General features: G+C 43.3%; 1 protein-coding gene across 1 annotated transcript; it reads left to right on the top strand.

Moving 5' to 3' along the window:
• The first annotated feature begins 5,905 nt into the window (after positions 1–5,905).
• MAT2A (methionine adenosyltransferase 2A) lies at positions 5,906–13,227 on the top strand. Its single transcript, XM_045978950.1, has 9 exons — positions 5,906–6,116; positions 8,624–8,701; positions 8,804–8,926; positions 9,427–9,539; positions 9,624–9,767; positions 9,936–10,154; positions 10,429–10,611; positions 10,763–10,896; positions 11,601–13,227. The coding sequence occupies exons 1-9, from the start codon at positions 6,026–6,028 to the stop codon at positions 11,701–11,703; spliced, it is 1,188 nt and encodes a 395-aa protein (XP_045834906.1). The 5' UTR covers positions 5,906–6,025; the 3' UTR covers positions 11,704–13,227.
• Positions 13,228–13,475: the final 248 nt, after the last annotated feature.

The following is a 13,475-nucleotide window of genomic DNA, read 5'->3' as shown; positions in this document are numbered from 1 at the left end:
GTCCCAGGGGCAGTTGTGTCCTCCCACAGTGCAGAGTTGGGCAACAAAGAATACAAGAGTTCCTTCCTACTTCTACCTCAATATCCTTAGTTCTCCAAGGGAATGGGGCAGGTCCTTCCGTTGGGTGCCTGTGGAGGCAGTTCACAAGGGAAGGACCCTGAGGCCATCAGTTAGTGGGAGGTCAAGCAAAAACACTATGCCCCCCACAAAAAACGTGGGGGGAAAAGAGATGAAAAGGCAGGTCAAGGAAGCCCAGGTACCAAGCAAACAAAGCTGGAAGCAAAAGCAAGTAGGTTATGAATAGGGCAAAGTTGCCATTCATCCAGGTGCCCATTTGGCCCTGAATCCAAGGCAAGTCTAAACTAGGACCAGTCTCAAGAGATGGGTATGTTCCCTCCTGAAGTGTGGGGTAAGGTCCAAAGAGGTAAATCCCTAAGTGATACCCTGTCTGTGGGAAACGGCATTAGCTTTCAGAGAAAAGCTGAGGATGGCCAGTAGTACATCTACACGATAGTGAAAACATCTCAGTCTGCCCCAATAAAGATACTGATGAGTCAAGTGGACATCACTGTAGACAAGAGACCAGTGGCTGGGCTAAGCTGTAACAGAAATGGTGAGAATAAATCCTTACAGGAGTCCCTGATTGATGAGCTGTAGCTTTTGGCGTCAGGTAGACCTGGCTCAATCCTGAGGATCCCATCCATATTTGGGTGGGAGAGAGATTTGAATCCTAGTGCTTGGACCCTGTACACTCCCATGAATGGCACCATTCTGGAAAGTATCATCAGAATCATGAAATCTTCACCAGAGGCCAAAATAATAGGGGGCTAAAGACTGAACATCCTATCATTTAGATTCCTCCTGATCTTCCCTCCTCCGTGTGCCTTGTTTTTCTCAAACTCACCATACAAATCAATTAATTCATTTACCTATCAGTGAGGTTGAGAATCTTTTCACATTTATTGACAATTTGCATTTCCTCCTTGATAAATTACATTCTTTTCCCTACGTTTCATGGGGCTGTTGTCATTTTCTTATCAATTGGTACTAACCCTTCATCATACATATTGCAAATGTTTTCCCCTATTATCTTTGGACTTTACTGATACAGTAATTTTTCATTTTTAATGTAGTTAAGTCTTTCAACCTTTTCCTTTGTGGCTTTGGCATATTCTATCTTTCTTGCAAAGGTCTCCAAAGGGTATAAAAATATTCTCCACATTTTTCATTTGTCATACTGAAAAAATTAAAAAGAGTGATAACACTCAGCATTGGTGGGAGATCTGGGAAATGATTTGTCATACCCTGCTGGTAGGAATGTGAGTTTTGGCAGCCATTTGGAAAGTAATCCAGCTCTAACTAATAATGTGTAAAAATGCACATTTCCTTTGTTTCAGCAATCCCACTTTTGGACATCTTTTCCACAAAAATGAAAACATTGGTTCATAAAAGTCTATGTACAAATATGTTCAGTTCGTCAGCATTGTGTATGGGGCAAAAATGAGAAACAACTCAAATGCCAAGTAGTGAGGGAGCAGCTGAATAAACTGGATGGCAGAGTCAAACTATAGTATATTTTACTGTTAAGAAAATGATTTTGCAGAACTTACTGCCACAGACTGTATACTTAAAGATGGTAAAATTATAAATGTAATGTTTATTTTACTACAGCAAGAAAAAGAAAAAATAGAATTATTTACCTCGAGTGTCCTGGAGAAATGGCCATAAAAGTTTTTAAGAGAAAAGCCCATGTTTCATGTAAAGAGTGTGTGGGCATATGTGTTAATAGAAAAATGTATGAAAGGATACAAACTAATTTTTTTTGGTAAAAAATTTTATTATTTTAAAATAATCTCTATACCCAAAATGGGGCTCAAATTCAGAACCCTGAGATCACAAGTCACATTTTCCACCGACAGAGCCAGCCAGGTTCCCTGGATACAAACTAAATATCACTAGTGATCTCGGGGAGTATGAAGTATTTATTCCTTGACTAATAACAAGGAACATGAATTTAGAGCTCAGACCTAGGCTCAAGTCCCAGCTCCATCACTGAATTGATGTGTGAGCTGGATGACTTATGTGATAGTGCCTTCATTTGTAAAACAGGAAGAGAACTAGTAACTTCTCTGTTAGAAGTGTCAGGAGGCATAGATACGAGAACAGTGACTGCCACAATAAATTATATTGTCATCATTATAGTCTCTTTTAGTGTCTTCATTATACTCTATCCATTCTTCCATCCCTCCTGACTTTTATTGGAACAGTCAAAAGATTTGATTAAGAATCAGGAGAGAAAAAGAGAAACAAAAACAAATTTCAAGAGCCTAGAAATGAGAGGATTTACATTGTATTTGTTTCAGACCCCACTAGAACTAGCTTGTGTCTGAGGCCATCTGAGATGTCTGAGCTTTGGCCCTAAAGGACTGGAACAATTTTGGAGACATGTCATCTAGATTTCCTTCTTTCTGGCCTATTACCACATCACATCACATCACACTACATTTAAGGTACTCTTAACATTCACAGCCTAGCAGCTTTCTTCTCAACATCTCCACAGCTTCTCTATTGCTCTTTGATATACCTACTGTTATTGTCCTCTTTTCTCCTGCCCAATCAACAACTCAACAACTTCTTGCATGGTAAATGTTTTCTCTTAGTTACTGGAACTCTCTTCTTCACTGGCAAACTGATAAGACCTGGAGTTGTTATATTTGCTATATGAGTCACAAACACTAGTTTATCCAATCCCAACCTTGCCACTTTCATAGACTACTAACATTAATATTCTTTGTGTAGAGAAATCTGGAGCCTTTAGGCAGTGATTAGATTTTTTTTTTCTTGTGCTTTACAACATTGCACATTCAACAAATCTCATTAATATGTGAAATACACCAATAACTTCTCCTGGTTTATTTTACCCTTAATGTGCGGAAACAGAAATCTCTTCTCAGACCAGGATGGCATTGAACTTCCCTGGTAGTAAATGGCCCTCAATTTTATTATAATGCTTGCAACTAAAACAAAACTGTAGCTCTTTTCATTGATCCCCAGGATTTCTTATTTCCCCATTTCCTTCTACTAGCTCTTATATTTAATCCTTCGTTATGTTTCCTTCCTTTTCTCCTGCTCTTCTCTCTCCCTCTCTTCAGGCATTCCTGATCAGCTTCTGTGTGTCAGACACTCGGTAACAAAGCTTGATCAAAACAGACCACCTTCTCATTGTCAGAGAACTTACAAATTACACCAATAAATGCTGTAATTTCAAAGAGCACCTAGTAGGAAACACAGGACCCTGTGAGAAATCAGTGTAGGTGAAGGCTTCATCCAGGAAGTGGCAGCTGAGCTGGCAGAGGAGGAAGAATTAGCTAGGCATCTCCTCCCATTTAGAGCTGGGGAGTAGGGGGTGGGTAGAGACCAGGACTGTCATAGCACCAGTCCCCAGGGCTGGTTGCCAGAAGTGCTCATAAATATTTGTGGGAGTAAGGGACAATGAGAGAAATATAAAATCAATGAAAATGTGTCCACTTTGTTTTGAAACAAATTAAGAACGTAACTGTTACTAATTCAAAGATATCCAAAATAAAAAAACAGAAGGAGAAAGTGGCACAAAATGAACAGTCAAATCATATTCAGGATACGGAGGGATTTTATTCTCTATCCGAACAGCCATTAGAAGCCACGGAAAGGTTATTTTTTTACAGCTGATGTTTAAAAAAATGCCTATTATGTTCTAAAGCTAAAGACTACTTGCATGATTTCATTTAATCCTTGAAACAATCCTATGATAGTACTATTAGTATGCCAATTTTACAGTCTGAGGACACTGAAATGTAGAGGCTGTTTGCTCAGCACTGTCAGTAAGTGGCAGAGGCTTGACTCCAAAACCCCTTATTCTTAACCACTATATTACACATGCTATGAGCAAGAAAGAGAAGTAGGTAAGCAAGTACGAACAGCTGATTCTAATCTCCTTGGCAGGAACAGCCCCACTGTGGAGCTGGTAGCATAAGGGTATCCGGGTTTAATGAGCTAATCATTAAATTTAACTAATCCCCTTGTTCTGACTCCATATTAACCAAATAACCTTCTAATTATATTCTGGCTTCCCGTATAGATTTTTCTGCTGGGAGATAATGCACTGACCAGCCTACACATGCAATTTGTTCCAGTTGGCAATTTTATTACTCACTGTGAGTTAATAAATTGGCATCCTGCTTTAAAAAAAAATGCAATACACTAAAACAAGAAAAATTATGAAATAGTCTTATACAGTTGTTTTTCTGTGGTTAGTTTTAAAAATAAAAACATACATGTTGTCTCTTCCATGATTTAACCTCGCTGCCTGCTTTGAGCTACCATGGATGTGGTCAGAAAAGTCTAAGAGATCATGAGTTCTTTCCTAACCTCCTTTGTCAAAGCCCCTAGCACAGCCCAAGGGCTTCCATTGTTTCCCAATGGCAAACTCCCACCTTTCTCCAGCGCTGACAGGACTATTCTTCAGAATTTAGTTAATTCTCTGAGCCTTAAAGCAGCTGGAGGCTGTTTCAAGGGGGGGGGGGGGGTCCTCCTCCATCTCCCCAGGGAAACATGCATCCTATCCTAGGAGCAGACCTTTCCCTAAAAACATCATTAAACCCGATGTTAATGCACGCGGGACCACCAGAACCGCAGCCCCCGTCAGACCCCCACAGCGTCTCAGCCCCCAGACGATAGGAAGTGACACCTGCCCTCCTTTCCACTTGTGGGCTTCTTCCAAACGCGGACTCCATGAAATCCGTTCCCGACTCCCTACTCCTTGTTGGCTCAAGTTTTGTTTTGTTCTTTTTTTCTTCTCTCCCTATAATTCCCTTCATGGGCAAAACTGGGACAAACGCAGGTGGATCTTTTAAAGTGAAAGCTTCATAAAATGGACCATTTCATCTTACCAAGAGATCTGCTTAATCACATACAAAGGCTATAACAGGGCTTTCCCCCCAAGAAAAATATTCAACAGTCTCCTGAAAAGAGGACTGAAAGGACACTCTGAACAGTGATTATTTTCCCGTCAGAGACATAGGAAAGTCAGCAAGTGCCAGGTCAGCCTTGTGAGGGGCCTCCTTTCTTGGACGGAGAAAAGGCCTGAGCTGAAGAAGGGGCTGGAGTACGGCCCTCACTGCAGGAGCAACAAAGGGAAAAGGCCTCCGTCAGAAACTTTAGCGCTGTGGTGGAAGTAAGACGGCAATCGATGACAGAACGCCCGTTATTCTGCTTTTCGGCCATTTTCACCACCGAGGCATTAACCAAGAAATTACTAGCAAACTCCAGGATTTCCAGCCCCCAGCTGCGCGCCGGGTGAGGATGAATAAGGCCGTGCGAAGAATCGTGCGCTGACCAGCCAAGATGGCCACTTTCACATGGCCGAGGGCCACTGGCTCACCGTCCCCAGGGTATCTAAAGGCGGGGCCAGCCGGAAAGACCCTCCGGCAGAGCCTGAGGACAAAACCTCGGCCGATTCTCTCAGTCACCGCTGGGGGACGCGACCTCGCGGACAGACAGCTCGGTCAACGGTCGAAGGGGAAGTGCCATGTCACAGCAAGGGGAAGGCGCCCATAAAGTCTTCGTCGCTTTTCCTTTCACTTCGAGCACGGAAGGGTACAAGGACCCCAAATACTCGCACTTCCACTTGGCCCTTGTTAAAAGTGCTTAGTATAACTAAATATTCGCAGGAAGGGCGCGTTAGCTCCGCTCGCTCCCCCTACCCCGCAGAGTGGTTCAGCCCGGGCTCCCCTTCCGCGCACCTCCCCTTCGGCCTACCCCCGCGCGAGTGGCGCATTGGCGCGCGGCGCCGAGGGGCGGGGCCCGGGTCGGGCGCGCGCGGGCGCTGTGTATAAATACTGGGCCGCATCGCCCGCCGCCTCGTTCGCTCCGCGCCGCCCGCCCGAGCTGAGTAGAACGCTGTCTTCTGCTTGTGCATTTCGCAGTCGTCGCCTCGCCGCTCCCTTTTCCCTCAACGCCACTTACACTTACCGCTACGAAGACCAACATGAACGGGCAGCTCAACGGCTTTCACGAGGCATTCATCGAGGAGGGCACGTTCCTCTTCACCTCGGAGTCTGTGGGGGAAGGCCACCCAGGTGAGGTGACGGGCCCTGGAGCGAAGTGAGGGGCGGGGCGTAGGCAGGGCCGGCCGGGACCCGCCAGCGGCGGTGCCCACGCTGGTTGCCCTCGCCGGGCGGGCGGTGGGAAGAGCGGCGGCCGCGCGCCTTCCTCGTGGCGCCGCCGGTGCCGAGCGCGTGGCCGCCACTCCCCTCCCCCTTCCTCTCCTCTCCTCCCATCCGGCCGCGCGCTTCGGCATGCGGAAGATTCCAGAAAACGAGAAGGGCGGGGGCCGGGGCAGCTGTGCTCCACTCGGGGAGGGCACTATTTCTTCATCTCCGCCCCGCCGTCTGAAAGCCCTCGAGTGGGCGACCGGCGCTGAGTGCTCGCGGCCGGTCCTCGGGAGCGCGCGCCCCGCATTGCAGCCGCAACCACGTGTTTGCCGCATGTGGCATCTGGGCGAGGGGGAGCCGTCGGGCTCCCGGCGCGCTCGTGTGTGCGGAGTGGGGGACCCGGGCCTCGGGACGTGTGCCGTCTCTGTTAATTCCTTGCCTTGGGCTATTACGGCCCCCAGAAGACGACGGACGTGTTCTTCGGCAATATATGGCCTTGCCTTCAAGGTGACAGTCTCCAACTAAATATAGCGCAGGTTGGGGGAGGCCTTCCTTATTTGGACTACGTTTGAAAAGGATAGGAAACGTGAATTAAGGGTAAGCTGCAATTGCGTTGGATTTCCCTTTAAAGTCTTGGGTGCTTTACCCTTAGGTAAGGTTTTGCCCAACATTTGCTTCTGTGGGCTTTGTCCACTAGTCCGCCATTATGGAGATCAATTTACACGTGAACGAATGAAGCTGTTTCAAGGAACTTTCCAATCTCAGCCTGAAAACATCACCTAGTGGACATAACTATTTTGCTGTACGGTTCTGCCTTTTCTTGGGATGACCACAGTGACGTAGTTATCTAAAGTCTTAATGGTCTTAAGAATTCATTTCTGTCTATTAAGTCTGCTGTGCCTCTGATGAAATCCACAAGCAACCTAGCGGTGTGGGAGAGGACAGACGCCAAGATCCTGATGAGGGAAGGTCCTGTGTTCTGGTGTGGGTTACCCACCTTCCCTCAAGTGTTGAGAACTTCACATGTATTTGATTCACCTTTTATTAATTTAGACACTTAAGGTATAGGCGCATAAAGCAGTTTGTAAATTAAGTCTTGAGCTTCTGACTTGACTGCCATACACATTCTGCTTTAATTGTTCCAGATAATTGTAGAAAATTCAATTCCCCTGGAATCTCTAGGGGAGGTATTTCTGTTTTCCCACTTAATAGGCAATGAAGTGGGGAAGAAACAAGGATTCGGAATACATTTGGACATTTTCCAGCCTGTTCAGCTCATTTTCCTGGACTACACCTCTGGCAGATTCAGATATTCTTTCTGTTCATGAAGTGTGCTTTTACTAACTCTTTGACATTTTCTGTTGCTCTGATTAGTGTTCTTTAGGATCAGGGAGAAATTGATAACAAGGGAAGAAAACAGTTCACCTTTCTCGGTTAGATTTATAATGAAGACTTTAAATTTGGGGGTAAAATGTCAGTATAATTGTCCTTGAGAAATAATACGGTAAAGCAAAATGTTTCCCAGCTTTGCCTTTCAGTTTGAAGATAAACTTTCTGCCTTAACTTGATTAATTCCAATTATCTGGCTGTTCTGTTTAACAGTGGAAATTGTTTTGCCTGGGAACTTAATTTTTCAAAATGTCTGAAATACTTTAGAGATGGGATGAAATCCTTCTAAGGTGTAAATTGCGTGTATCACAGTGAATTTAAATGTATTAAACATGCTGGCATTCTGCTGGCTGATCTGAATTGGTGAGCTTGTGGTGCAGCTATATTAAGATTGGTGTCAAGTTTTCAAGTAATATGCAGCATTATACCCAGCATTTATTCTTCAGGCAAATGGTTTCTGGTAAAGCAGTACTTATAATTAGACAGCAATTAAGATCTCCATATTTGAAATTCTACTGAATTCCATGCTTGAAAATGGTTAAATGGTAAATTTTATGTTCTGTAGGTTTTACCACAATTTTTATTATTGTTACTATTTTTTTTTTAAGATTTTATTTATTCATTTGACAGAGACCACAAGTAGGCAGAGAGGCAGGCAGAGAGAGAGAGGAAGAAGCAGGCTCCCTGCTGAGCAGAGATCCTGCTGCAGGGCTCAATCCCAGGACCCTGGGATCATGACCCGAGCCGAAGGCAGAGGCCCAACCCACTGAGCCACCCAGACAAAAGTGGCGGGGAAGTGGGAGAGGGAGAAACAGGCTTCCTAGTGAGCAGAGAGTCTGATGTGGGGCTCTGTCCCAGGACCCTGGGGTCACAACCCGAGCCGGAGGCAGCTGCTTAACGACTGAGCCATTCAGGTGCCCATTTACCAGATTTTAAAAGAAAGGTCTCCCAAAGATCTGTACAGCAGTACTTTTAAGGAGGAACAACATACTTCCATTGACCATAAGAGAAAGAGATTGAGCCGGGATTCTTTTTTTCCACAGATAAGATTTGTGACCAGATCAGCGATGCTGTGCTTGATGCCCACCTTCAGCAGGACCCTGATGCCAAAGTGGCTTGTGGTAGGTTCTAAACACTTGCTTGCTTACCAACTGAAGAAAAGGTAACACCGTGAAAATTACTTCATAAGAGTGACATTTGAGTGTGAATTTATCTTTTATTAGAAACTGTTGCAAAAACTGGAATGATCCTTCTTGCTGGGGAGATTACATCCAGAGCTGCTGTTGACTACCAGAAAGTGGTTCGTGAAGCCATTAAACACATTGGATATGATGATTCTTCCAAAGGTGTGTTTTAATGAGTTGGCATTTCTAAGCTCATTTTTCCACGTTTTCAACTCTCTAGTTCTGTCTTTAGAGTGTTCCTGCTAAACCATTAATCCCAGTTGTACAGTTTTACTATCTGTGTTGTTCCAGCCCTATTTAATTCTCTTAAAGTTCCAAGTTTTAGGTGTACAAGTTTCCCCCTGCTATCCAAAAATGGGACATTCCTATGCAACCTGGAAGCCAAAATGATGCAAAGGCTTCATTTTTATAGTAGACCTACATTAGTACATAGCTTTTTTGGTAAAAGCAGAAATCCTCTGCAGATTTTTTTCAGTCAATGAAAACAAGTACTGGTGTAGGTCTTTGTTAAAGGTGTGAAATACTTTAGAAAAGGAGGGGATACCTGTGTTTGATTTAGTAGTATTTAAAATTCCAGACACTTGTTGTAAATAGAAGGCATTGGTATTTCTTTGTGCCCCCCCCCCCCCTTTTTTTTCCTTAAGGCCTTGTTTTGTTTGTAGGGTTTGACTACAAGACTTGTAATGTGCTGGTAGCCTTGGAGCAACAGTCACCAGATATTGCTCAAGGTGTTCATCTTGACCGGAACGAGGAAGACATTGGTGCAGGGGACCAGGTACCTTGGTGTAGACTATCTGTATCTCTTCTAACATTAAATTCCAAAGCTTGGATTGATGACATTGACTTTTTCCTTTTTTAGGGTTTGATGTTTGGTTATGCCACTGATGAAACTGAGGAATGTATGCCTTTAACTATTGTCTTAGCACACAAGCTCAATGCAAAACTGGCTGAACTACGCCGCAATGGCACTTTGCCTTGGTTACGCCCAGATTCTAAAACTCAAGTAAGTGATGATTACAAAGCTGGATTACACATATTTCACAGAACATCAGTAAACTTGTTTAAAGCTAACTGGAAAAAGACTAGTATTTATCCTTCGTATTATAATTTAGGTTTGTCTTGGCTCTATATCTAGTAAACTGGTGTTCTGATCATCTGCTTTGTCTTCAAGGTGACTGTGCAGTACATGCAGGATCGAGGTGCTGTACTTCCCATCAGAGTCCACACAATTGTTATATCTGTTCAGCACGATGAAGAGGTTTGCCTTGATGAGATGAGGGATGCCCTAAAGGAGAAAGTCATCAAAGCAGTTGTACCTGCAAAATATCTTGATGAGGATACAATCTATCATCTACAGCCAAGTGGCAGATTTGTTATTGGTGGGCCTCAGGTAAGGCCTTATATACAATTCAACTTTTTTGAATTTTCTGTTATGTTGACTTGCAAATTTGACTACTGTCACCTTTTTTGGGCCAGGGGGCGCAGTTAGAAAACAGCCACGTGCTTTCACATTTTATTAGCTACAGTATAGTTTGGTTTTTTTTGCATTTGCCTCTTCTGAGGATATTTGCTGAGTGATACAGAATAGATGTTTAACAAACCTGGTACAGAACCATTTATTGGAAAGCACTAAGCATAAAGTGACTTAAATCCTGTAATTTCAGGGTGATGCTGGTTTGACTGGCCGTAAGATCATTGTGGACACTTATGGCGGTTGGGGAGCTCATGGAGGAGGTGCCTTTTCAGGAAAAGATTATACCAAGGTGGACCGTTCAGCTGCTTATGCTGCTCGTTGGGTGGCAAAATCCCTTGTTAAAGGAGGTCTGTGCAGAAGGGTTCTTGTTCAGGTATATTTTTTTTGTGTGTAACTGGAGTGATTAGAAGGCATGCAAGTGGGAGGGCATTTAGCATAGTATTTGTCTTTTTTAAATACCAGTGTATTACATAAGTGTGTGGGTCTTTTAATCACTGACTCTTATGACATTTGAATCCTTTTAGGTCTCTTATGCTATTGGAGTTTCTCATCCATTGTCTATCTCCATTTTCCATTATGGCACCTCTCAGAAGAGTGAGAGAGAGCTATTAGAGATTGTGAAGAAGAATTTTGACCTCCGCCCTGGGGTCATTGTCAGGTAAAGATGGTAAAGCCTATTGCTAGTTAAAAATGAGGGTGTGGGTGTATGTACATATATTTGAGATATATTCAAATCAAGGTGAAGGTCTGAAGATTCCTCAAGTGGGGAAATGTTTTAAGTCCTAGAACTGTTGACGTTATCTTTAAATTGCCTTTAGTAAAGGCTTACGTTAAGAACAATCTAAAACTACAGTGCTCCATGGCTTAGACTAACCACCCTAGAAAGTCTTCCACATTTGATAATGGGGATTTGTGCTTGTGTTATCTAAGGATGTTTATTTTACTTATAAGAAATTAGTACAGATAAGTGGGCTTCAAGGCTGCTATAAAGAAAATAAACAGGTGGGGGCGCCTGGGTGGCTCAGTGGGTTAAGAAAATAAACAGGGTGTGGGCATGGGACCTTGGTAAGTATGCCATGATCTCAGAAGAGCTTTTGATACTTGCAATTTCTCAGAATAATGACAAGTTTTCATATTTGTTGAGCCAAGGATGGAAAAACAAGAACTGTAGTTACTAATAAGGACTGTGCGAGGAGTTTGGACACCAGAGAAGTAACAAACACTTCTGCCACAAACTTTTTTCCTAGCAAACCCCAGAGAACTGAACTCATTTGCCAGAACTCTTGAAAATGAGTCTTGCTGATTGTTTTGCTTTATTTTAATTGAATGCTACATATTAAGTTACGGACTTGTATATTCCAGGGATCTGGATCTGAAGAAGCCAATTTATCAGAGGACTGCAGCCTATGGCCACTTTGGTAGGGACAGCTTCCCATGGGAAGTGCCCAAAAAGCTTAAATATTGAAAGTGTTAGCCTTTTTTCCCCAGACTTGTTGGCGTAGGCTACAGAGAAGCCTTCAAGCTCTGAGGGAAAGGGCCCTTCTTCCTAAATTTTCCTGTCCTCTTTCAGCTCCTGATCAGTTGCAGTCACTCCTAGTCAATGACATGAATTTTAGCTTGTGTGGGGGACTGTAAGTTGGGCTTGCTATTCTGTCCCTAGGTGTTTTGTTCACCATTATAATGAATTTAGTGAGCATAGGTGATCCATGTAACTGCCTAGAAAAAAACCAACAACACTGTAGTAAATAATGCTTTTTGAAATTGAACCTTTGTGCCCTATCACCCAACCTTCTAAAATCCTAATTGCATTGACTTTCCCACCAAATGCTGAAAATGTCCTGTAATGTGCACGTAAAGTACTTGTAGTTCCATTATAGCCTCTGTCTGGCAATGCCATAGCCCTGTCAGCATGAATTTGTAATGTCTTGAGCTCTATTATGAATGTGAAGCCTTCCCTTATCTTCCTATAACTTGATCCATTTCTAATTATGTAGCTCTTTGTCAGGGAGTGTTCCCTATCCAATCACTCTTGCATGTAACGCAAGTTCCAGTTGGAGCTCTAGCCTGACAAAAAAAAAAAAAAAAAGGCAGTTACCATTAAACCATCTCCCTGGTGCTTATGCTCTTAATTGCCATCTCTTAAATAGCACCAAATCAAAATCTCTCCACTTTTCAGCTGTCTTTTGGAGGACGTACGTAATAAGGTTTTTATTTAGTAAACCAACCCTATGCATGGTTTCAGCACTAGCCAAACCACCAACTCCTAGCTCTAGAAAAACAGGCACTTGGCACCCTTGTGATGTCATACAGAGAAGTCACAGGGCAGTACCTGAGGGTCTGTAGGTTGCACACTTTGGTACCAGATAACTTTTTTTTTTCTTTATAAGAAAGACTGAGTACTCCACACTGCACAATAATTCCTCCCAGGGTTTTAACTTTGTTTTATTTTCAAAACCAGGTCCAATGAGCTTTCTGAACAGCTGGTGTAGCTACAGAGAAACCAGCTTCCTTCAGAGAGCAGTGCTTTTGGCGGGGAGGAGGAAATCCCTTCATACTTGAACATTTTCTAATTGCTTATTTATTGTATTCTGGGGTATGGCGTAAGTACAGAGAAGCCATCACCTCAGATGGCAGCTTTTAAAAGATTTTTTTTTTTTTTTCCTCAACACCATGATTCCTTTAACAACATGTTTCCAGCATTCCCAGGTAGGCCAAGGTGTCCTACAGAAAAACCTTGGGTTAGACCTACAGGGGGTCTGGCTGGTGTTAACAGAAGGGAGGGCAGAGCTGGTGCGGCTGGCCATGGAGAAAGCTGACTTGGCTGGTGTGGTACAGAGAAGCCAGCTTGTTTACATGCTTATTCCATGACTGCTTGCCCTAAGCAGAAAGTGCCTTTCAGGATCTATTTTTGGAGGTTTATTACGTATGTCTGGTTCTCAATTCCAACAGTTTAATGAAGATCTAAATAAAATGCTAGGTTCTACCTTAACTGTGTCCATTATTCTTTAAAAGTGTTTTGGTATGAATATCATCTGAGAATATTTATCCCTGAATAATTGTAAACCTTCTCATGGTTCAGGGAAATCACCTCACACCCCTTCAACCATGACTACAAGCATTTTAATAGGTTTGTAAAGCCAATTCCTAGCATCAAGATTTGATCTGTTTGTCTAACGCTACCTTTTTGGCTGATAACAATGGCCAAGATCCATGTGTCCTTACTGCAGCAGCCACTCA

The sequence above is a fragment of the Meles meles genome, chromosome 15 (assembly GCF_922984935.1).
Source record: "Meles meles chromosome 15, mMelMel3.1 paternal haplotype, whole genome shotgun sequence".
Taxonomy (NCBI): domain Eukaryota; kingdom Metazoa; phylum Chordata; class Mammalia; order Carnivora; family Mustelidae; genus Meles; species Meles meles.
This window is presented reverse-complemented; position numbering and strand designations above follow the sequence as displayed.